Consider the following 25729-nt stretch of genomic DNA (forward strand, 5'->3'; position numbering starts at 1 on the left):
GTAACTCATGTCTTTTTTGTGTAGAGTGAATCAAATTGACTCTGCTCAGTAATTTTCTGGTGCAACGGGAGGTTTGATGGCAGGTTTTTGCATCATTCCTCTGTACAGGTGTCAGTTCTTTCATCCTTCCAGCTCTGCAAAGTTATTCAAGGCAGCTGCTTCTCAGTGTAGGAGGCTTTACTTGGGTCACTGCCGTTACGCTTCATATCTGAATCTGGCCACTGTGCAAAATGCATTATATAAAAAACAGATCTGAATTTTTAAGAAAGATTGCTTGAAATGGCCCAGTTGCATTCTCAAAAATGTCTTTATCTGGCAAGCGATGATATTGAAATCAACAGTTTTGTCAGAACTTTACAGTGCAAATAATAGTGTAAATATTGGTATATAAACAAAACTCCAAACCGATTTTTGTGTTTTCCTACTCTATATTTGAAACAAGGCTTTCCAGATGTGCTGTTACTTCAGACGTTTAAAACTCATCTTGGAAAGACCTCAGCACTTAACAAGAGGAGCCAGACTTGAATCCAATGAATTGATTGATAAGGTACACTGACAGCCTATGAACAGGGATGCATTTTTGAAAGTGTAAGTACTTAACAAGACTTGACTAGTCTTCAGCCATGCTAGCAGCTCTGTGAGGTTTTCCTTAGACAAAGTGATACTTAGAGCTAAATGCAAATGTCAGCATGATAACATGCTTATGCTAAGCAGGTATAGCCTAATTAGCACTAAACATACAGTACAGCTAAGGCTAATAGGAATGTTGTTAGTTTGCCGATACTTGGTCTTTAACCAAAGTATAAAGACGCTATATGGAAAGTCAGGAGCTGACCAAAATGATTACAATTCATCTGAGGGAAACGTAAATATCTACAAACTTCTGTGACAATCCATTCATTAGCTGGCAAGACATTTCACTCAGAACATCAAAGGTCAACATCATGTTGGTGCTAGAGGAAAAGGGGATCAACAAATCAGAGGGTGTTCATCTTCTGGGGACCATGAATGTCTGTACAACATGCGTGGTTGACCAATCAACAAACCCACCATTGCCAGCCCTAGAGCCATGTTCCCACCACGGCTAAAAATTAGCTACTCAAAGGATATGAGTGGAAAGAATTTTCATAAAACATATTTTATCATATATGTTTGAACACCTTCTATCATCATCGTCATCCATGGCTACGTCCCGTTTGCTGTTGGATTTAAAGCCACAGTCTCAGCCGTCCCACTGATTACCTCCCTAACCTGCACTGTAAATCTGTGCTGTATGATTAACATCAGTTGCCTTGAGGTGCTTGTAGAGATGAAGAACTAATGTCTGCTGTCTGTGTGAGAGGGAGAGTGGTTAACATAACTGAAATACGAGGCTGTGGTTGGAATTATGTTCGCTCTGGAAAACTGAATAACGCTGTTTTATGGGTTGAAAGGTTTAACTTTGGTGCGCTGCAGCTGTGAGCAACTAAACTGGAGAATAAATTTTGTATTGAACCAAAGCATCTTTCTTTGTGTAGCAAGCAGATACTCTATGTGGCGGCTTACCTCTCTTTTTCAGTAGATACTGATTAGTTTCTTTTGTGTTAAATCATTATTAAAATTTTTTAGTTAGAGTTTAAGGTACTTGTACTTTGAGTATTTCCGTTTTATGCTACTTTATACTTCTACACCACTACATTTCAGAGGGAAATATTGTACTTTTTATTCCACTACATTTATTTAACAGCTGCTGTTACTAATTACCTTACAGATTAATATTTTATATACAAACACAGAGTAGAATAAGGTTATAAAATACAATGCATAGTCACAGATTAAACCTGAAGTTCCCAAACGTTTTAGCATGTGACTTGTTATGTTGTGGGGACAGAGTGGACCCAAACGCAACACTCGGGATGAACAGGCTTTATTGAAGGGGGAAAAGGGGTTGAGGGAGTGGAGGAGAGGGAGAGGCGGACGCCGCCGGGGAACCGAAGAGACTGAGACAGGGGAGCCGGGGGCACTGGGGACCGAGGAGGACGCCGTGAAAGAAGTCCGAGGGGAGAGGGCAGGGTGGCAAGCCCAGCTGACGGAACAGAGGACCGAGGTGAGTGAACCTGGAGGGGAGATGGACAGACAGACAGGGTTAGACACAGGGGAAAACAGAGTACAGGGAAACAGAAATGATGCAGAATACTCAGCGCTTGAGTAGTGAAGTGGCACCAGGTAAGGAGCAACACAATCAAGCGGAGATGGTGTGGAGAACCGGGGTTGATATACAGGCAGGGATGAGGTTGATTGCTGGCAGGTGTGGCAGGCAGAGGAGGTGGCTGAGGAGTTGCAGGTGTGGGCCGTTGGCTGAGCTCAGGAGCAGAGGGAGAGAGAGAGGGAGAGCACACGCAGGGGAGGAGACACAGCGAGGCAGGCAGAGTACAGGAAAACAGTGGGAGAAATGAAATGAGAAAAAACCAGGACACTTACCGTCAGCAGGGCTGCCCCCACAACAGGGGGCCCCCAGGCTTATCTGGATGGGCCCTGTAAAAGTCCATGTGGTGTCCAAACAATAATGCTGCGATGATGTGTTGAGAAGAAACCCGCTTGACACTGTTCTTGATCATAAAAGTTTATTAAATCAAGGAGTTCAGCATCAATTACAAGCTCTGCAGCAGCTTGGAGAGTGACCCAGCCCGATGGCCACTCTGTCTCTCTGTACATCAAACATAGCTTATATAGGATATGTTTAGGTATCTGTTAGGTACCATAGCAGGGTTTGAGTCTGCAAAATAAAAGGTCAAACCCATAGAAGGGTACAGTACTATTCTGAGGTAACAAAACAAGGGGTTAGAGGTCAAATTCTATAGAAGGGTTCAGTCCCTACATAACCACCAATCACTGCTCTCCCCGTAGAAGGTCACTGACCCTCTGTTCTGCTGCTACAGTGCTATTTTGAACTGTTATGAAAATGCACAAATATTGGACACTACATCCGTCAGGAGGGTCTTGTCTAGGATCTGGCTGGAGGGAATCCAGGAGGGCTCCTCTGGGCCATAACAGGCCCAGTCCACCAGGTAGCGGTAGCCTCGACCTCTACGATGCATGTCCAGGAGCCAACGCACCGTGTAGGCGGGGTGACCATCTATCATCTGTGGTGGGGGAGGCGCTGCCACTGGTACGGAGAGGGTGCTGGTGGCGACAGGCTTGACCCTGGAGATGTGGAAAACGGGGTAGACTTTCAGGTCAGGCGGGAAGGTCAGGCGTACAGCGGAGGGGTTAATGACTGTCTCAATGGGATCGGGGCCGGTGAACCGGGGGTGAGTTTCTTGGAAGGGGTCTGCAGGCGGAGGACCCTGGAGGAGAGCCAGATTCGCTGCCCAGGCCAGTAGGTGGGAGCAGGGGCCCGGTGGGGGTCCGCCAGCTGACTCCAGATCCGGCGGCAAAGCCTGAGGTGGGCCTGTACAGAGGGGACTGCCACCTCCTCCTCCAGGGACGGGAACGGGGGGGCTGGTGACCCAAGGCGCACATGAACAGGGACATACCTGTGGCAGCGCTGACCTGGGAGTTGTGTGCGTACTCAATCCAGGGGATGTAGGAACTCCAGGAGGTGGGACTGCGGTACGCCACGCACCTGAATGCTGCCCCCAGGGTCCTGGTTGGCCCACTCGGTCTGCCCGTTGGTTTGGGGGTGATAGCCGGAGGATAGGCTGGCAGTGGCACCAAACGCGTGGCAGAAAGCTTTCCAGACCTGGGAGGTGAACTGGGGTCCCCATTCTGAGACTATGTCCAGAGGGATTCCATGGAGGCAGAAGACATGGTTGATAAGCAAACAGGCTGTTTCCAGAGAGGTTGGGAGTTTGGGCAAGGGAATGAAGTGGGCAGACTTAGAAAAGTGGTCGACAATGGTGAGAATGGTTGTATTTCCGTTAGATCAGGGGAGACCGGTGACAAAGTCCAGGGCGATATGGGACCAGGGACGACCGGGGACTGGAAGGGGGCGAAGCAGACCGGCGGGAGGTTGATGGTAGGGATTGGCGCGGGCGCACACCTCACAAGCCGCTACGAAGGCTCGACAGTACTGGTGCAGCAGGAAGAGGGTGCTGGCCATCCCAGGGTGGCAGCTGAACTTGGAGGCGTGCGCCCACTGGAGGACCCAGGAGCGGACACATGACGGGATGTAGAGGCAGTTCTAAGGGCCGGTGCCGGAGTCGGGCTCGGTGTACTGGGCTCGGCGTATGGCGGACTCCACCTCCCAGACCACCGTGGTGACGAGACAAGAGCGTGGCAAGATGGTGTCGGGGGGTCTGAGGCGGTGTCTGTGGAGTGCAGCTGGGAAAGAGCATCTGGTTTGGTGTCCAGGGCGGTAGGAGAGGGTGAAGTTGAACCGGTTGAAGAACAGGACCCACCGAGCCTGGCGGGAGTTCAGTCTCTTGTCGGTTTATTTAGAGGTAACAGAGTGGCTGGGGAAGAGGAGATGGAGGTGAGGCGGACGCCAGGGGACGTGGGCGCGGAGGACCGAGGAGCTGGTGAGGTGGAGGAGGTGAGGCAAGGTAGCCGTGGGAGGCAGGGGACCAGTGAAGGGAGCGGTGTGGCGGCAGGTGGACTGGCGAGGAGTGGGGGGAGCCAGAGACGGGGTTGGGGACCGTGGACAGGGAACAAGGAGGTGGCGTGGTCTGGGCGGCTGGACCACCGACGGGGTTGATGTCGATCGATCCGCCAACAGGGCATGAGGAGCAGGGGTTGGCCGGGCCACCAGCAGCGTAGCCCCCACAACATGACCCTTTACAAAAAAAATTCCTCACAAAGAGGTGAAATGATCCAAAATGTCACAAAAACAGAAGTTATATATAATAATATATAGCCACAGTGGCCCTACAGAAGAAGAACGGTTACTTTTGAGTACATTTTGCTTTTGTACATTTGTTTTGCCTCGATTTCATTATTTTGGTAAATAAATTCCATCTTTATTTGCTTAGACTTTGCCTATACTTCTTCAGCATCTCCTTTAAAGTTTTACAGTGCCATTCAGCATCTCCTGCCCTGTACACACACACACACACACACACATATATATATATATATATATATATATATATATATACACACATACACACACATATATGACATGAACAGAAAAGCAGTTGAAGTGAAGGCTAAGCAGCAACAGCATCCTAATGCAGTTTGTAAATCCTACAATACTAATAGTGTTAACAATATGTTATATGAACACTCTTTGGCAAGAATATTTGTGGTTTGTTATAATAGCAGGGGGGAAAAAACAGTCTCAGCAGTCTGCTGTGCCCTGGTTTGTTCCATTAGCAGATTTAGACTTGGATAGTCATGAAGACCATCTCAGCTCGGCCCAGAGGCTGTTTTTCAGTTGTTTTATATTACAGAGAAACGGAAGCAACAATAAAGAGAGCAGCTTTGATTTAAAAGATACAATCCATGATTTATTACAGAAAAAAGTGATATCCAAATTATTTTATGTTACATTATTTTTATACATTTCAATATGTTTTTACATGTAAACAGGAACGAAGTCAACAATGTCATTGATATACTTCATGTCACAACTGATACCATCCTATTATGCGGTTAAATCTATGGTCTAACATCACCGTGCTTCCACGTCAAGTCACACATCACTTGCTCAAGCACAATCCTATTAGGAGGCATAGCATAGAACAGAAAGCATAATCCCCCTCTAGACTGCAATGTTTTCAGAGATGTGCAAGGTCATGCCATAATAACTGATTATGCAATACCCATATTGTGCTATTGCCAACAGTGAAAGGCATGAGACACCTTTCCACCACCGCGCAGTATTTGTATTAGTGAGAAGGGACACCGATGCTGCCAGAGAAGAGAAGATAACAGGACAAAGATCCATCTGGAAATTAGTAGTAGCTGGGCAAGTCAAACATTCAAGGTTATGTAGTTATTCATTCATAACTCTCCCAACCAATCCCATAAAGTTAAACACTTCAGCTGTCAGGAGGTAAACATTATTCTAATTCCCAGTTGACTGTTCAAACAGAGCATATTTGAGGATTGACATGTTTCGTTTGATCAGACTCTCCTTGAAATTCAGTCCAGGCCAGATTATAGAAATTAGTCTAGAGTCTAAGATGTTATTTAGAAAATTATCTTACAGTATAAAATTCTGTCAAATCAAGAAACACAATGTCTTGTCATGTTCAACACTGAAAAGCGGAGGTGATATGTTTAAGACGCTGTTAACAACTGTACAGAAGTTAGCTCTGCTCAAGGCAGATGTTAGGTCATGCATACTTTACAGTACCAATGTACCAGTACATTTACATCTGCATTTGTTCAAAATCAACATAGCACTCAAGGATAACAACATGCATAGATTTTCAGTGTTCACATAGCAGGGAAGATATTCTGAAAACCCGGAGTAATTTCTTTAGTATTGGAATATGTTTTAAAAACACTTGTTTGAATCACTGGATTGAACGTTATGAACTGAAAGCATTATTACATCTTACGACCTGCATCATATGTCCCCATGATGGTATTCCATGATTTTCAATATTTTAAAATTTTAAAATAAAAAACATGCTTTAACTGTGAGTGTGCATAATAGTCATGCGAATGCACTACCAGTGCAAAAATATAATTTAAAAAAAGCAGGATTTTAGAAAATATGATAAAAAGTTTATCATCTGCAAACATTCATAAGACACCTGAGAAATGTGGACATTACTTTGTTTATCTGAGGATGAAAACAGGTAAACTCATACTGATAGCACAAAATAAAAAGTATAAAAACATTCCACATATAATAAAATGTATATACAATGCAACATAACTAAACTAATTTAAATAATGTACACTTATTTTTAAATAATGAATAGTTTTTTCAGTGTTGTGCAATGCATTCAGGGTAGTGATATTCTTTACCTTCAGGCGTTAGGTTCATGTAACTTTCACGTTTACTGTGCATAATGTCGTTAATTCTAAATCGTATCAAACATCATATGATCAACATGACCTGTATGGAAGGTCTTGGGCTGATGTTGAAGTTCTCATCACCTACAAAATGAAAACACTCCTCATTAATACTGTTTACTCCACGCACTACACGACTCTCCATCTCATCGTGAATGAAACAGGAAATGATTATGATTCTGACTCAGATTCACAGATGGATACTTCGCACATGCTGCCTGTTTTCCTGAGTTCTGTAATCCATGACATCAGAACTGACCACAAGTAAAGGCAATGTCATGACTCTGCGTTTAACAAAACCGAATTTCTAGGTTTCACATCAATAAAAGGTCCGAAAGCAGCCGACACTGCATCTGACTGTGTGCTTAGTTAGCAAAGGACCCAAACTGAAATATGTTGGTGTACTGTGAGTGACGAACAGTGGTTGGATGTTCTTTGTAAACTTGAACACCCAAGCCACAGGTATGTCTAAGTGATCCAAGTTTCAACCACGCTTCAGGGCTTCCAACAACAAATGAAAAACAGGCTGCGAGCACAGAACGGAAGAGCAGATTTGCAGTTCCTGCGTGCATGTATACATTGTTAATAATGGGAGTCACATTACAACGTACACCGTCGACATGTTTCAGAGCCATTAGCTGAGACCCGAGTAGGTACTGTGGTGGGACTCACATCCAAAGCAAATCCAAACAGGAGAGTTCAGAGAGTTAACAGAAGATCAGACAACAGAATGAGGAAAGAGAACATTTCTTGCACTTGAAAAAGCATGTGCAGCACAAACAGGCACATGTGATGTTCGTGACACAATTGTGGTGAGCAGTAGGCACAATCTAATTGCACTAAGTTCACATTTCCTCCACTCAAGAAAGTCAAGCTCAGCAGTAGCACAGACGGAGATTGACATTTAGCTTGCACTGAGTACAGACACATGTGAACCAGGCATCAACACAGCGACTTTGTCTATCAAAAGATACAAAACAATATCACCATGCACTTGATATGATTTCATAGAGAATGTACAGAATAGATGTTAACATCCTACAGGATGTGTGCAGTTGTCTTAATTTTATTCTCTTCGCAGTTCACCATATAGCTGCAAATATTGATCAGCATGCTTCAGGGACAATATACAGTCGCTTTGCAACAACAGTGTCCATTGTATTTGGTAGCCACATCACCAGAATCACTTTTGCAACAAGAAATGCTAAGTGCCATAGTAGCTCTATCACATTAGCAGCAGAACGGCTCTGCTAATGCTCACGGGAGAAAAACGCAGCCATGCGGAGAGCTAGCTGCCACACACAGAGAGAGAGAGTGTAGGATGGAACAGTGGTGATCTGCAGCCCTTGATCTGCATAGTAAACATTACAATTGCACAGGGCTTTCCAGTGAAGCTATGACACAGCACAGATCCAAGGGCAACCTGCTGGATGAAGCCAGGTGAGGGCTCGAGGCGGTGCGGGGCGGGGCCAGAAGAGCAGCCCAACACTGGATGTGGAACAGATGGTGAGGGTCAGAGCCTGAAGCCAGACAGTTTTGGGGAAGGATCTGGTTACTAAACGGGGGTGTCTTTGGTGTATAGAATCAGCCGAGTGGAGCTAGACTCTCAAAGCTAAAACACATAAATAAGCAGGCTGGGGAGGACATGCCTGTGAGTTGAGGGCTGTGCGGTGTGTAGTGGAGACGTGGTGGGTAAAGCTAAGGCCACTCATGGTGATAACGCCGTCCTTTCTTCTTTCTCTCCTTCTGCAGGTGCTCTAGTTCTGCTTCGTACATCATCTCCTGCATCAGGTACTTCTCCCTCCTCATACGATCACAGAGATCCTTTGGCATGTCCGGAATGAGGTACGCTATGAAGGACTTGATCCCAAACACCAGGTGCTGAGGGAAGCATTAATAATTTAGGAGTTACCTTGCACAGAACTCACACACACTTTAGTTGCCAGTATTTGCTGCATAATTTAATAAGCATGCAAAGGTTAACACTGTGTGCACCACAGTAAAGAACTTTATATGCCCTACAATGTCATAGGTGTATATTAAACCAATTGTCCTCACTGCAGAAATCATTGCAGAAGGCAGGGATTTAGTTTTAGCTTCTTGCCTTGCTGGTTAACACACAAAAAAGAAATGGGGAGTGCTGACAGACCTCAAAGACGATGATGAAGGCCAGCCTGGCAGCCAAGACGTGCCAGAACTGCAGGGTGAATTCGTACGGCACTGAGCTCCAGGGCGGTGCTCTGTAGTCTCTGTACCTGCAGTATCTGGACTGGCTGCTGTTCTTCATCTCGCCCATGTCAAACACAGACAGGCTGCTGTTCATGTAGCCTCGCAAACACCTGAGGGCGAAAGCAGAAGCTATCTCACCACAACACAAGCCACTCTGCCGGATATATTTAAAGCTTACGCATTATATTTTAGCTTACTCATCCTCATGGTGGTGTCCCTTGTCCACACACGGTCCATATTTGAATGCGTAGACAAAGCGGGGGATGTAGTCTGAGGTGATAGCAATGACGAAGGCGTTGGTGATGACTGCCAACACGCCGATACCTTCGAGAATCCCATGCCAGATCCCTGACAGCCAAAGCAGAGGAGAATAAACATTTTCAGTTAGGAAAACTAGTGTTCAGTATGAACCTGCATGCGTTCACCTACAGAGTTCTGCGTGGCTTACAACACTAAACCTTTTATTGGTGAAACATTAAAGTGCATCTATTCTCTATTAACATATTTTTGCATATTAATGCAGAATCTGTAGGCAAGGGACAAGATTTTGGTGTAGGAAGAATTCTGGTGTCTGTATGGGTAAATAATAGTCAGACTACGATCACATTTGAGAGGTGTTTGATGGCATGCAGCTAAACTGCCTCTGTCTCTGCGCGTGGACAGCAAAAGAGGCGGGACACTGCCTAAATACAACCTCAGAACCCATCATCTATCATCTGATGATGATTTAGCTTTTCATCAATATCAGAAACTAGAGATTAGCTTTTATTAAATGTATCTGCATTCGAATCACCGTCAAACAACAGCCTATGGGTTCCGAGGTTCGAACAACCGAGAAGGATAATTCAAGCCTTTACAGGAATTATTCTGTGATGAAGTCTTGTAATTTAGCTTACTTTCCTTCATCATGCTTTATTTACTTCACTTCAGTTTATAATTTATGGGAATGAGTTTCAACAGTCTCCAGAGATGGTGTAAGGACATATTGTTTATCTATACACAAATACACCCATGTAACCAAATAGTTTGTCAACTGTGTTACTAAAATACAACATATCTTTTTGATATATTACAATAAAATCTTTTGAGGCTACTGTACTGTCATTGGAAACAAATCATCTCTCTGCCTTTTCTGCATTAGATTTGTCTGATCGGTAAATGTCAGCTTAAACCCACAAAGAAGCTTTGCTCTTTGATTCTGTGCGACTGAGACATAATGTGTTCATTACAGCTGAAGAATTCTAAATGTTTCAGGGTGGATTCTTCCTTTAATTACAGGGCAACATGCCTCAAAAAGTATTTGGTCATATATTATATGGCAGTTGGAGGGTGGTGTTTGTAGTCATATGGGGAGGTGGGCTGCTGGGAGAGGAAGTGCAGCATATGGCAGTACAGAAGCAGAGGATATGGGAACATATCTATCTCCACAGGTTGGAAAATGTTTGGTTCCTGCAATGTTTTACTGTTGGAAAGACAAGTGGCTTTGATTTAAAAATAAAGCAAACACTGTGTGACAAGGTGTGAGGGCAGTCAGAGATCACACTGACCTATGTCTGTGGCTCGGGCAGGCATGGGTCTCCTCCACTGAGTCACAAACTTGTAGGCGTCAAGACGAATCTCAATGATGTTGTTGAGCAGAGCCAGGAGAGGAGCCAGAGGGAATGCCGCAACAAAGATGGTGGTGAAGCCAAACTGGAGGACTGCAGATGAGAGAACCGTTTGGATGAACATCAGAGGATGTCCGTCTCAAGTCTGGCACAAACAATGTGTCAAAATAGTGTAGTGTTTTACCCATTTCAAGGTATTCATCCACCAGTCCATGGGCATTCATTGGCTGCAAATTCCAGTCTTTGTCCCACTGTGGAAGCTGAGCTTTATTCTCTACATTCTGCCCTCCACCACCTACTTTCTTCATCTTCCTGCGAGACCACCAGTTCTGCAGCAAACTGAAAACATAGCAAGTAGCTAGCTGTCAACTCAAAGCAATTATTTCTGACAATGTACTGAGCACTGCAGGAACCATTTCACTAAGCTCCACAAGAGGATTTGATGTGTTTCTGCCGGAGAAAGGCCTTTCCATATGCTAATGATATAAAGGACAAAAAAACAACAGACGGTTTGTAAAATGCCAATCACTTGGATTTACAGCATAACAGATTTATTACCGCATTTCTAATGGTTCATGGAAAAACAACCACATGATTACAATAACATATTACTTACGGATAACCGAGCTCCATGAAGTTGTTCCAGATTTGTTTGAAGAACATGATGACTCCCATTTGCAGGCACAGATCAATCAAGCAGCCACTTGGGTGACACTGAAAAACACATTTAAATAAAAATAAACTGTGAAATCCATATTTCATGCCGAACAATTCAAAGCCATGAGTGAATCCTGGGACACACTTCAACCCATTCTGTTTTGAGATCATTAAAATTTTAAATCCAAGTAATTATGTGGAAGATTAATGGTTCGCATAGTAATATATAGGCGGATATTAGGAAGATGAATTACTTGAAAACTCTAAATATATCTGAAAACAGAAGGCAATAGTCGGCCCACTTATTGTGATGCCTAATTGCACTCACCTCCTCCAGTCTCCATCGCTTAAAGAGTTTATTGTAATTTCCAGGCCTGCCAGCAAACCTGAACAGATTGAGAAGGGCAACGTTAGCTGCGAAATTCAATCTGAGCAAAGATGATAAACTCTGAGCAGGAAAAAATACACTCAAAGGCGCAAATTATGTCAGATAAACCACAGCTTGGCTGCATTTCTAGTCAAAGCCCTATTTTGTAAATGCTGAAACATGAGGTCTGAAAAATAACTATACAGTGAGAAGGGAATAGGAAGGAGTCTTGGCATATGTCATGATATGGGAGTTTGAAGCAACAGATCTTTGCAAAATCTCTCATTAAATTCACTGTAAACAGGAACTGTAGAGTTCATGGCAGCCAGCCTACCTTCCGAGAAAGAAAGCAATGTAAAATGTAGAGCTGTTCAAATTTACGAACTGGAACAGGAACATCTTCAGAGCAAAGCTGTTCTCCCACTCAGACTCTGTCCGTGGGTGCTCTGAGGGGGAGAAACAGGAGTTGTGGGGTGGACGAGGGAGAAAATGAATGCTTGCAAACCATCTGAGAAGCAAGAGATAATGATATTGTAAATGCATGCGGCATGTTGACAACGCTCACCTAAATTTGTCAGCAGATAGGCCACCTTCTCGTACACCTGACAAGATGATAGTACTTATAAGCATCAACAGGGAAAAGGTTGAGGAGAGCAATTATCATGAGAAAGAGAGGCAAACAGGAATCTCAGCTACAAAAAACAAAAACCCTGAAAAGTCTTTCAGGCTGTGGATCTGACAGTTCCTGGAACAAAGTTCTAAATAAATGTTTCATGAAACATTTGTTGGACAGAATATGTAAACGTGCCAGATGATGGTTGTCCAGACACCCACCAAGTTGAGAGACATGATGATCATAAAGTTGATGCAGACACCAGTGCCAGAGGTGGCAAACTGCCAGTTCTTCTTCACAAAATACCAGTTGAAGGAAGCAAATTTCTCCATCGCAATGAGACGGAAAACCACCACAGCAAACACGGCTGTCAGAACGAGGGAAATCTAAGCAGAGATGACGGAAATAAGGAAGCAGAGAGGAGGGGACGATATATGTGTTTATAAATCTGTGAGAAGCAGGTTGTATCTTATCTTATAATGAACTGTGCAGCATAAAAAGCAAGAGCTATTGATTAAGAAACTCTAACTATTCAGATAAACAAAACACTCATCAGTCAAATGTAATCAGCCACACAGGAGAAATTAGGCCATCAGAAGGCTAAATCCACCATTTCCTCTCAATACAGTTTTCACCCAGCAGGGGGAGATGTTATGCCACTGCTGGCACATCATAATTGCTCCAAAGATGGCACACAAAGTAATGGTGATCTCACTCTGAGCCTGAATCCCCAAAGGGTAGATTATTCAAAGATCAAAGGGTTTACCATGAAGAATATTCCGGACACAGACACCATGAGCCGGCTGAGTTTGTCTGAGAAGGGCTGGAAAGGCTCAGGTTTGCCGGAGATGGGGTTGACTCTCTCCACCCTGGAGTACTTGGCTTCGAATTGAGGCCTCAGCTCCTCCTGATTCACAACACACATTTCAGTATGAACTAATGAACTGCAGGTGTTTCTTCCTAATGAAGCAATAACTCTCCTGTTTTGTATAGACCACAATTGTGAGGTAATAAATTGATTTCGGATCTATTTGAGGATATTGCTGACGTACCTCCTCCTCCTCCCAATCAATGAGATCCCAGTCATAAGTCAGTTCTGCCCTCCTCCTTTTCCAGAACTCCAGGAATACTGTGGCTGCAGAGGGGATCAGGGATGAGTCACACTATTGATCAACTTTGATATCAAACACATGGTATGATTGTTAATCATGTGACTGCAGAGGGTCATTAACTTTGGACAGAACGCAGAACCAAACACCACATCGTGGTCAGATATCCTGAGTGAATCACAGGCTGCAGTGACGTGCATGGCCCATTACTGAAACTGATTACAGCTATCAGTTCATAGATAACCTTTCCTTTCTGTGGTGAAGTTAAGGGAAAGTGGCAACAGCAAAGCTGTAAAGCAAGGCTTATTTGTACAATGTTTCACTGCCAAATCATTGTCTTTGTCAGGCAAGATCCATTCTATGTTGAAAGACTTCAAAAGTACAGCTTTCTGTGGGCAGAATTCAGTCTGGAGGCATAGTTTCCTTTGTGCCCGAGTCCATTATGACTTGAGCTGCACACAACACCAGAAATGATGTTCGTAACATTTTGCTGTGAATACTTTTCATGTATTCTGGTTCATTATGTAACATCAGGAAAAAGGCTTTTTTAAAGGAGGCATGGCACACACACTTCGGAAACACTTTTGTGGTTCAATATAGGTGGAAAGATTAGTCTTAGCATTAGTGCAAAGAAAGGGAAAGATGGGCCTCAGCATCAGTGGAAAAGAGCAGTGCAATTATGTTTGCTCTATGATGGACAGCACACTGTCGCACTATACTTCTGATTCAGCCCTTTTGTCAGTTTTCATTAGACACACATATAATACACGTGTGATTTTTGTATCAGGTCAACGAACATCTAATGAAAATCGCCATGAGGATTTGATCAGTGCTGTGCAGCCTTAATACAGCTCTGATTTGTGCATTATGAATGTTCCATATTTCTGAACATATTACATTTGTTTAGAGCTGCAACAATTAGCCAATTAACAAATTAGTCAATCAACAGAAAAAAATTGTCAACTAATAAGTATAAAATAAATATAAATACTTTTCAAGCAAAACTGCCAATCAATACTCAATTTTAGCAACTCAGATATGAGAATTGGCTGCATTTCCTTGTCGTATTTGATAGAAACTGGAATATTTTTATTATTATAATAATTATATATTATTATAATATATTTTATTCTATCGGTTAGACTTTTAAGGCCATCTCTTTGTACTTTCATTTCAAAGTAAAACAAAAGTATTGAAGATTTACATTTGGGACACACAAAGGAATTGTGGCCTTAAAAAGTACCAGATTGTGAATCCTAAGTCAGAACAACTTTGACTGCTGTTAAAGATGTTGAAGTTTATTATAGCTTGACCCACTTTTGTTTAAAAGGCAGCCTTTTCAGATGCCTACATTCGGTCCCTTGGGCGAACCAATTTTTCATCTCTATCTCGCTCACACACACAGACAGCGGACCTGGAGTGCACTCACTCAGTGGCGCAGTACTGCTACTTTGGTCCACATTGCCAAAAGCCATCACACAGGACTCAGTGCTACAGACCTCCCTTGGCTCTCCAGCTCTCCTTGGCCTTCATTTAGCCCAAACTCAGGACACAATGTTCCACGTGTTCCCTCTGGGCACAGGTGAGTATTTACCACGCTGGGAAATAAGATGGATGTGGGCCAGACGCTGAACAGTAACCCTAATGCTCTACATTACAAAAATATTATAGCTGTGTGAACCATAGCTGCAATATAACATAATCATGGTGCAATTCTGCAACACTGACAGCCGAATGATACCGCCTCCCTCTGGAGAAATGTTTAATAATCTGACTAATTACATCAGGACAGCACTTGAAATGTTAGTGCAGAGATTCAATCAGAGAAACCTGACCATGATTTTTTTCTGTGACAAATGTATTACAGAGAAGAAGCTCCTGTATTTGCACTTAGCGTGTTTACTGTATTGAATTCTCAGTTGAAAAGCTTAATGTGTTTGGAGGAGTTGAGAGGAGAGTGCAAGCATGAGCAATGATACACTATTGTTTAAATAGATTTGAATTCCAGAAGGGTTTGTATCAAGCGAGGAACATAGTTGATGTACAGATGATGTAACAAGTGTTTACAAAATCCAGAAAAGGGACAAAAAACGATCCACCTACCCCAAATAGCCATGAAGATAGCAAAGAACACAGTCCCGCCATTATCAAACAGATGGGTCACCTAGAAACACAAGCACATGAAGGACTGCTCCCAAATAGTGTCTTTACAAATGAAACTGAATTATGACTTTTATCTATTTTCAATTTCAACAGCTTCACTTTTGTTAAATACACGTCAGCACTTTGTGGTGATCAACACCATATTTGAGAGTCTCTCGTCCTTGAGATGTAAAGATTTCTTAAAGGAAAAGTTGACTTTTAGGGAAATTCACTTTTTTGCCTTTTTTATCTTAGCTTTGCATAAAGACTGGAAACAGGGTGAAACAGCTAGCTGTCCAGGCTATTATCACCTCTAAAGTTTACTAATTAACATATCATATCTTATCTGTACAAAAAATAAAGTGTATAAATGATATGTTTGGACAGAGCAAGGCTAGCGGTTTCACCTAATTTTCAGACTTTATGCTAAGCTAAGGTGCTTTCAGACAGATATGAGAGTGTTGTTGATGTTGTTTATTCAACTCAAGTAAGTAAGTAATGAAGTCTATTTCCAAATACGCCTGACCAAACCTTTAAATATTGACCTTTTTTGCTTCTATATATCTTTCTATAAAAACTGAATTACACTGGTTTGAAATTTATTATTATTATTGCACTATAATCCATTTGGAGCTCCATGATCACTGTGATCATGACCTATTCTAGTCCTACTCTAATTCAAATGGCAGCTGTCTACTTTATGGGGTCATGAGAATTTCTGAGCTTACAAATGTTTGCAAAAAGTTTCTAATGAGCTGGAAGAGGTTGAGATGCTGATATGCTGTGACTACAAATGAATATCATCAGGACCACACTGACCTTCGCGTAGACACAACTGTCACTCAGCGTCCACGGCTCACAGGTCTCCTCACACATAGGACACATGATGGTAGTGTTGGCTTCACAAATCTCTTTACTGATGAGACAATGAATCAGGAAACGACAGCAACGATCAAGAATATACATGTTTTAAATTACACATTCTACATTAATATTCAAGGAGTATGTGCACTGTCCTATATGTTATGCGGGCTGTGTGAACTGACCTTACTTGGCTAGAGTCCATCGTGAAGAGACCATAGAGAAAGACAAAAACACCAACCAGGGCGGCAGGGATCAACATGCCAGTGTACCAGCCCAACCACGCAAAATAAAGACCAATTTTCTCACCAAAGTACCGCCTGGGAGAGAGACATAGTGGTCAAATTCAACAATAAACTATGCTGACAGTTAATAAAATCTGGCCATGTTCACTTGCAATAAAGTAGTGGTTAAATTTGGTGCACTGTGAGGTGGTTATGGTAGCCTAAAGGATAGGGAGGCTGCTGGACTGAAAGGTCACACAGTACATTGCTGTGGTAGAAAATTAATCAATAACTGTTTCTTCTTCCTAAACCACAGCTGTCAGGTGCCCTTGAGCAAGACACTAATTGCGCAACTGCTCCAGTAAAGGAGCTCAGTGGCAATTAGTTAAAATCAGGCAACTCCCAAGTGTGTATGCAACGCTGTATTAACAATAAGGAAGGACATGGTTGAGAAAAAAGAGTGTCAACAGACAGTGTACATGCACACTAGTATCCCAGTAATGATTCCTGGTTTTAGGATATACACTAGGTTTATGTAACCAAGAAAAATACATGACAGGCAATATGATAGATAAACAGTTTATGGCTACAATGGTCTATCACAGTATGTATACTGTAATTTTATAAAACAACAATGTGAAATTCAATTGAGAGACTATTTATAGATAAGATCACCACGTGGGAATGTTCGTTTTTAGCTAATCTAGTGAATGAAAGATCTGAAAAATCAAAGTACTTCATCAGAATGACCTTTAAACCTGCAATAACTGATATTTTGGTACTTGGAGGCAGTCGAAACAAGTATGAACAAAATTTTGGCATATCATCATTTATTAAGTAGATCCATAGAACTTAGAACAAATAGTTGCTTATTTACACATCCAGGAGACACAGAGCAACATTATGATTCATTTATTTCACTTTCCTTTTAGCTGTTTTTGGGCTCTACTAACTCCTGAGGGAAATATCTATCTCTTTAGCTGCTAAATGCTCCATTATGTTCTCCAGCTAGTTGCTAACTGTGTCTGTCTGCAGTCTGGTGCTGAACAGATTGTGTACAGTGGGTTTTTGGAGATTTATTTGCTGAAAACAGCTGCCTGCAGCGACTGAAAATGGCTGGGGGCTGGACAGTTAAACAATGAGCCTAAAGTCACTAGCTCTGTAAAGTCAAGGGCAGCTGCAGCTGATTATTCCCACTACGAGCAATCCCTTTCACATTGTCACAATGTTTTCACATTGTCATATAACAGATTGTTATTGTAAAAATATTGATTTTAGCCGCCTCAAATCCAATATTGTCATAAAGAAGATTTGATTATTGATATGTGACATCTTCATTATACAGCTGGAACTGTGAAAACGACAGCTATGAACCTTGGTAAGAACAGAAAAAATCTCTGATAGTTGATAGTTAAATTTATATAATCTCAGGAGGTAATCAGCCTAGCTTAGCATAAAAACTCGAAGCGGGGTTAAACAGCTAGCCTGTTTGTTTAATCTGTACACAAAATTATAGATATATATTATAGAAATATAATTAAAAATGTGCTGTGTCCCTTAGGCGGAGTTAGGTAGCATATTGCCTTGTTTCCATTCTTTATGGAAAGCTAAGCTCATTGTCTCCTGGATCCAGCTCTGTAGTTAACACATGAGAGTCAGTGGTATTGATCTTCTTATCCATCTCTTGGCAAGAAAGTGAATCAGCGCATTTCACAATCTGTCAAACAGTATTCCTTGTCACTCTGTTTACTCTTCCTTTAAATGTGATAAGATGGAACAGAGGTGCTAAAACACAGCAGTGCTAAAGCAACCTGAAACTAAAGTGGGTTCATCCTCCACTGTTAAAGTAACCCTACATCAGTTCAGAAATATCAGACATCCTGGGATGTCAGGGAGTGATAAAAAAGCCTGTTCAGTCTCTTTAGCTGGATATCTTTATAATCATGTACTTTATCAATCACATCCTGAATATCATAAAAGACAGAACGAGGCTCATAACCAGGACCCTAGAGCTCATGTAAATGTCAAAAAACAGGTCATAGTGCTGTGTCATCTACTTCAAATGTGATTAATTACCTAATGAGGTCCAGAGGCTGGTATTTGTACCAGATTCCCCAGCGGGCCCAGCGCTCGTACAGAAGATGCCTATGATTCTGGGCACCGTGCGTCTTAATTGGGTGTCTGCTTTTATAACCACCCTGATGAGACATAGAGTAGGGGAATCTATATTACAGGAGGAAATATGCAGTTTGACAATGTGTGAATCTCTACACATTTCAGCACAAATAAAAATCTTCTGACCTCATGAGGAGGAAATGCTGCCTCATACGTGTTGTTGCCCAATAACCGGTTGATACCTACAGTAAAATAAACCATGCAATGTCAAAGGATACTGATAATACCAGCGAGATGCACAAAGACACAAAATATAGCACCAGATTCATTTAAACCCACTCATCCACAGTCATAATAATTTACTGCATTATGTAACTGACAAGCCGCATTAGACAAGCACATAATAGGCTTAAACACTCTGGTTAGACTTTCAAATAGCTGCAAGCAATTGGAAATAACCTTTTTTGATTTTTGCTGGACTATTAGTAAAAAATTTCTCAATCACAATAACTGACTGAATTGGCTGAAGTTAAATGTTTTCTTTACAGGACAATGGTGCATTTATTTGCAATGTCCTCCCCTGACTAAAACTGTAGATAATAAGAGCAGGAGCAGGGAGGGGTGGATTGGAAAAGGATTTTCCACTCTTGTGGCGGAGCTGATCTTATTTGTTGGAAAGTACAGTGGTCAACAGTATTAAAATATTAATGTGAAATTTGTTCCAGCCCTTCAAGCTAAACTTTAATCAGCACAACATGTCGGCGGCAGTCAGACAAGATAGTAGATGGGGGAGTGGACAGACAGTTTGGTAACTGCCGATTCCAAAAAAACAACAGCCAGAAGGAGAGGAGGGATCAGCCACAAGTTATGATACCAACAGCTCAGCAGCAGCCCACATTTTAATCATCCCACTGCCCTTCTCTCGCTCTCTAATGTCAAATTAAAAGCAAAATATTTCCCTTCTGGTTTTAGTAGTGACATGATAAACACAGTGATAGAAATAAATACAGAATTATTGTTTTATTGAATTTACTGTGTCTTTTGTTACTTTGCCACTGCTTGGCATAAATTATTTAGGGCTGATAAAGTCTAAAACTAAAGTTACAGGTGAATAAACCTAGAAGATTAACAGAAAACATAAACAATATTTAGTATTTATTATATATCTAATATTTAATATGTAGACTCTGTCCCCTTCTCAGTAATAAATTGTCCTAAGTAGGTCATTATGATGGATCCGTGTATCATTCCATATAAATGAGCATGGGATTCCCCTGCCACTGATGTTACACTGCTAGAAATATTGTTTAGTATGTGAGGAGGAAGAAGAGAAAGAAGAGAGTGCGGTGCCTCACCCATCTTTGGTTTTCCATCCTCATACTTCGTGCGCTGCAGGACATGATGGACTATTCGGCTTCTGGTGGAATTGGAAAAGAAGGTCTCTCTATTGTTGATAGTGAAGCTGGGAGGAAAATAACAGCACACTCCTTCAGCTATTCATCATTTAACAGTATCAACGTCATCCAGTCACAGCCCTTAATGAGAGCTGAGCCAATAACGATAACGAAATGTTCATTAAAACTCAATTTGGGATGTAAAGTTTGTGTTGATTCCAGCATTATTATTTCTAAAAAATATGTCAAGGCTGACGAGCGAAAGGATAAGTGGAAATGATTCAATGACAAATGAGATTGGATGATGACTTTCAGTAAAAGATGCTTGGAAAATGGTAAAACTGGAAGGAACGGGGAAGAAATCTAATCATTTCATGGACATCTGCTGCTGTCTTTCGATATCTTATTTATGATCAACTTGTCTTTATCATTCTAAGTTATGGCTCAAAGCTATAAAATATCCAAGACCTCATCGTGCAAATTTCATCAGCTGGTTTCTAAATTCCATTTCGCGAGCACAGAAAATACATGGATGTAAGGGAGAGGAGCAAAATTAGGGATAGAGAGTAGGAGAAATATCAGATAACACTACTGACACTGCCTTTACATGGCACGCCTAATCACGATCATGTGCATGACTGTGTGTATGTCCTGCTTACTGATGCATGCGTGCTCTGCTGAAGGGGGCTGTGTAGCAGTCAGTTTCCTCCAGGTCAGGCAAGGCCTCTTTGTCTAGCTTCATTGGATTTCTTGGAAGCCAGCTTTTTATCTGACGACATCTTAGATGAAACCTGCTGCATGGACGCAAAGAGAAACAGGATCAATGGCACAGATTAACATGAAGATGATTTTCTTTAAAATGGAATAGTGGCTCAAAACCTTTTTGCGCTAACACAACCCTGACAAGCTCGCACCACCTCACACCCACTAAAAACACATTTCCACACACATGCATGCACACACTGCAGGCATCACCCTGCAGAGTCATTTTTAATTTTCACATTGCTCATGACTCAGGAGCCTGCGACCCTCACTGACCCAGGATAATATGGAAGATTTTATTGGACTTTAATATTTGTAACCACAGAAAACAATGCACAAATGTGTACTATGATGAGCAAATATTTCACTATCTACAAATATGTATATTTACATTTGTGATGTGTGAAATCCTATCTACAAAAATACAGAGTGACTTCTACACACAAAACAGTTTTTGCACATTTGCAGATTGCTTTCTGCCAATTTGTGGGTCATGTTACATTTGTAACTTCCTTTTTACACATTTGTGGAATTTAGTCCAATATTTACTGCAGAGATCTGTAAAAAATATATACACAAATATCTTACTACCCAAAACATGTATTTTTACATTTGTGTTGTGTAATATCATATCCACAAAAATACAGTGCAATTTAAGAGATTACAAAATGTTGATACAATTCATCCTGCAAGGGACATGAATGTGTGCACCAAATTTCATGACAAGCCATCCAATAGTTCCAGCATCAACCTCATGGTGGCGCAAGAGAAAAAAATCAGGGGATCACCAATGTCATTACAACCTGAAAGTCTGAGAATCATCAATGTCTGTGCAAAATGTTGATTTTGAGATATTTCAAAGTATAATTAAAATCTCTGACGTTTACTAGTGGCACTAGATTAAATGTACGGGCATCACCAACATCATTAGGGCACAAAGTTTCATGGCACTCCATCTAATAGTTGTGGAGGTGTTACAGTCAGGACCAAACTAGTGGGCCAATCAACATACTGACATCGACATCCCTAGAGCCACGCTGCTAGCCTATTTAAATATCTGTTGGCTGGGTAATATTTACCCACTGCTTCTCCATATTTGCTGGATAGGTCTTTGTGTAATTTGTAAAGCTCTGCTATGATATGAATCGAGTTAATATAAATGGGAATTCTAGGGGAAAACATACTGTTGCCAGAGAGCATTTAATGAATGTTGTTGTGAGGAGGACAGAAAGCAATGTTATCAAACCAGCAACCTGTCGCCACCTGAACACGGCCCATTTGTTCAGCATTACAGGGACGTGACTTAGTGACAGACCATTAGTAAACACATAAAGCCTATTTACTACTCGGGAAGATTTTTCTTTTTAGAGCAAACGCTTAGTGAAAGACTGCAGGAGCTCTGAGGAAAACATAATGGTCCTCACTGTTCACAATGACTAAGCTCACTCTCACATAACATTTAAAAGTGCTTTGTTCTCAGTTGGACAGGTGGGCGAGTGATTCTTGTCTGTGTGATTTTTGTCTGCGCTGTGTGTGTCTTTCAAGCATGACAATGTAAAACTATACATGGTATGTATCATGTACATGGTATGTAAAAGGTAACATTTTATTAATATCATTATTCAATATTATCCATATTGTCAACTCCTTTAACATCTGCTATTGACTTCAGTATGTTTATCCATAATGTACTTGTGATAAACAGTTTATTGATACAGTATATCAATCTGCAAGGTGAAGTGTCATAAAACACTAAAACAGGCACATTTACTGCTGTTAGTTTGTCAGGTCGCACCTATCCTGGCAAACAATATCAATAATACGCTCTGTTCATCCCAGTGTATTGAAGAAATTAGTCACACCTTGTTTGCAGTTAAATGGATAAATGAAAGCGCTTTTCACGACCAGTAATCTCACACTCAACTAACTGTTACTGCTTATTTAAAGCTTCACAAGGGCTCATTCAAAGCTCATACAGAAATGTCTGCCATCATTGCAATGTCATTTCAGTTATCTCTTATCACTGTAGTGAACAACAACACTGGGGAAGGTATGAACTTCAGGTTTAAAGCCTGAAGGTTCATAAAAAACATTATTGGGTGTTTTTATAAAAACAATTAACAGTGAGAAATGCAGCTAATCTGCTTGATCTGTGGAAGTGTGATTTGATCAGATTTGATTGACAGTGGACTACTGGCATAAACAAACAAACAACTGTCATCAGATCATTCCCTATAATAGTTCAACAGTATGGTTTTTAGGGTTTTTAAAGCAAAAGGAAGGGATTGTTAATTAAAAGATGTTACTATACATTTTCGGAAATTGCTGGACTGTCTTTATCTGCATTACAGTGAGATGAAGAGATGGAAATTTGGAGTCCCGTGCAGAGCTTGACAAACACTTCAATCACATCAAAGTGCAAGTGCATCTCTCTAAAAATAGTATGCAAATGAGCCTGTGCAGCTCCATATATTTGACTGAAAGATTATAAGTATTTTAGAGAAAAGCACTGTCAAAGTGGGCGAGTTACAGCATTGTACTCTTAACAATGTGCGTGCAATGATGTGCAGGATGCTGTGCTTTTTGAAAAGGTTGGAAAGTTGAATAAATCACATTCAAGCAAACATAACAAATGTATTTGTAAGTCCTGGCAAAATCAACTGCACTTAATCACATTTTTAATGACTTGGTGATTTTCCCATTTATAAATCTAATCCCGGACTTGGTAAACACTGTATATTTACTCACAGTCTGTATAAAAGGTTCATTAATCCTGGACTAATTAATGCTAACTCAGTGGTTGGGTTTCTCTGTTTGTGTTCCTCCTTGAGGTGATAACTTCTTCAGTCTTAGAACACCATACAAAGCTCACATTACGGATGAAGCCTCGCAACTGTGCCGCTCATGAATTTCATTCAATCTACTTACCTGCCCAATGTTTTGCTCTTCCAGTCTGTGAAGTAACATTTTTTCCTTAATGAAGAAGAAAAAGACAAGTTAGAGGGACTCTGTTTCATTTGCCTGCCACTAAGAAAGCCTATTCTCACACTTTCCAGAGTTAATGGTTCAATCTTTTTCCCAAACTATGGTTACCTGAAAGGCATTCGGATGTTCATCTGCTCTGCATATTTGCAAAGCGTATCCCAAGGAGCATGGACCTTCACAAACATGATGTCGTTGTTCGTCAAAGAGGGCTTTCAAATGAAAAAAGAAAAACAGGAGTTTGAGAAATATGTTGAGAAACCAACTAATGAATAGTCTTCTAAAACCAGACCAGAAAGTTTTTTACCTCCTTCTCCAACATTAGACCCTCAGCCCGTAAATTCTTCTCAAAGGTGCACCTCTTTTCCACCTGTGGACTGGACTTCTTGTAAACCAGGATGTAGTCAATACGCTTTTTCCCATCTCGGAAAAACAGCCCAGAGGAACCAGCTGGATTCTTTCCCTGTAGCAACAATGTTTCACCTCTGGATTTTAGATGCATTGATGCACAGGACTGCTAAGGATTAAATTTTGAGTGGTTCAGTGTAATATTGTAAACAATAACTGTGGATTACTGGGTGCGTGCGTGGTACCTGAAGTGAATCTGTTCGGGCTTCTAATTTAGCACGGGTGACAGGCTTTTGTAGCAGAAATGACTCGTCTGCCTTAGTTTCACACGTAGTCGCCTCTGACTCCTCCACGTAGTGATCCTTGCCATCTTCTGTTGCACATGGACACAATCAATGAGACAGTTATTGGAATGGTAACGAGCCACACAAAGTATCCAATCTGCATTAAGTCTTTTGTTGTTGCTCAAGTCAATATTTTCCTTAATCCAACTTTCAACATTGAAATTATATCTGAGCTAAATAAAAATCCATGTTATTCACATAGGTTAGCCTTAGAGTAACACTTGATGTAATTCAAGAGATCCATCCATGATGTTGAAAGAGGGCCAATCGTGTTTCCTTGCTTCTTTACACATCCTACTGCACAAACAAAATTAAATTTTGTTAAACCCACTGAGGCAAGACAAACAATCCAGCTTGTACGAAGAATTCATTTTCTAATTGCTCTTGTAGCTCAATGTTTTGAAACTTCAGCACAAACAAGAAGAAGTCTGCCTAATTAATGAACAACAACTCTTTTTCAACACAACACATGGAAGCTTTTCCATTTCCAATGGTAATTATTGCTTTTATGAGGGGGGAAGTAGATTTACTGGTTATAACAATCCATCTATCAGGCTAAAACAAGACATTTTGTGTGGCTTATCATAATGCAGTCTAAATCTCATAATACAATTTATGACTTCTCCAATACAAGTGTGATAGCTTGGCTCATTTCTCCAGTCTGTATCTATTTCACCACCAGATCAGTTTGGTGTGACCACAGTCAGAATTTTTTTATACTGCTGTGCTGTAACCAAGTGTAAGAAATCTAAATTATTAACAACGTCATTGACTAACATTTTTTATTATTACAAATATACTGCATATAGAGTGACATTTTATAAAGGACAAAAATTGTTTAATATAAATCACCGGAGCTTTAAGACATCAAGACTTAATAGCTAACTGAAGTTAGAGTCTCTAGACAACAATTTGTATTAGTGTGTGTTAGCACATTATTGGGCCACAGAGATAATGTAAAGTTTTAATGCAAAATCACAAGCTGTGACAGTTTTTTTTTCTTCTTGCTTTGTGTAGCTTTATTCTA

General features: G+C 41.2%; 1 protein-coding gene across 2 annotated transcripts in view; it reads right to left on the minus strand.

The window, feature by feature from the left end:
• Positions 1-6691: 6691 nt before the first annotated feature.
• The window catches only part of ano3 (anoctamin 3), a 33320-nt gene continuing 14282 nt past the window's right edge, over positions 6692-25729 (minus strand). For both annotated transcript variants that reach the window (XM_038706262.1, XM_038706263.1), the window contains exons 3-25: positions 24604-24731; positions 24318-24473; positions 24122-24222; positions 23957-24001; positions 20926-21060; positions 20228-20334; positions 19059-19114; positions 18834-18955; positions 16719-16853; positions 16492-16588; positions 15634-15694; positions 13474-13556; positions 13188-13328; positions 12643-12807; positions 12374-12410; positions 12143-12254; positions 11770-11827; positions 11401-11498; positions 10969-11123; positions 10725-10877; positions 9375-9525; positions 9098-9287; positions 6692-8829 (exon numbers count right to left, since the gene is read on the minus strand). In XM_038706262.1, the coding sequence (XP_038562190.1) occupies positions 8647-8829; positions 9098-9287; positions 9375-9525; positions 10725-10877; positions 10969-11123; positions 11401-11498; positions 11770-11827; positions 12143-12254; positions 12374-12410; positions 12643-12807; positions 13188-13328; positions 13474-13556; positions 15634-15694; positions 16492-16588; positions 16719-16853; positions 18834-18955; positions 19059-19114; positions 20228-20334; positions 20926-21060; positions 23957-24001; positions 24122-24222; positions 24318-24473; positions 24604-24731 (2669 nt within the window). In that variant the 3' untranslated portion in view covers positions 6692-8646. The remainder of the gene's footprint in view (positions 8830-9097; positions 9288-9374; positions 9526-10724; positions 10878-10968; positions 11124-11400; positions 11499-11769; positions 11828-12142; positions 12255-12373; positions 12411-12642; positions 12808-13187; positions 13329-13473; positions 13557-15633; positions 15695-16491; positions 16589-16718; positions 16854-18833; positions 18956-19058; positions 19115-20227; positions 20335-20925; positions 21061-23956; positions 24002-24121; positions 24223-24317; positions 24474-24603; positions 24732-25729) is intronic.

This window comes from Micropterus salmoides, unplaced genomic scaffold (assembly GCF_014851395.1).
Source record: "Micropterus salmoides isolate LMB-PRFRI ecotype aquatic unplaced genomic scaffold, ASM1485139v1 Ms_hic_scaffold_8, whole genome shotgun sequence".
Lineage (NCBI taxonomy): Eukaryota > Metazoa > Chordata > Actinopteri > Centrarchiformes > Centrarchidae > Micropterus > Micropterus salmoides.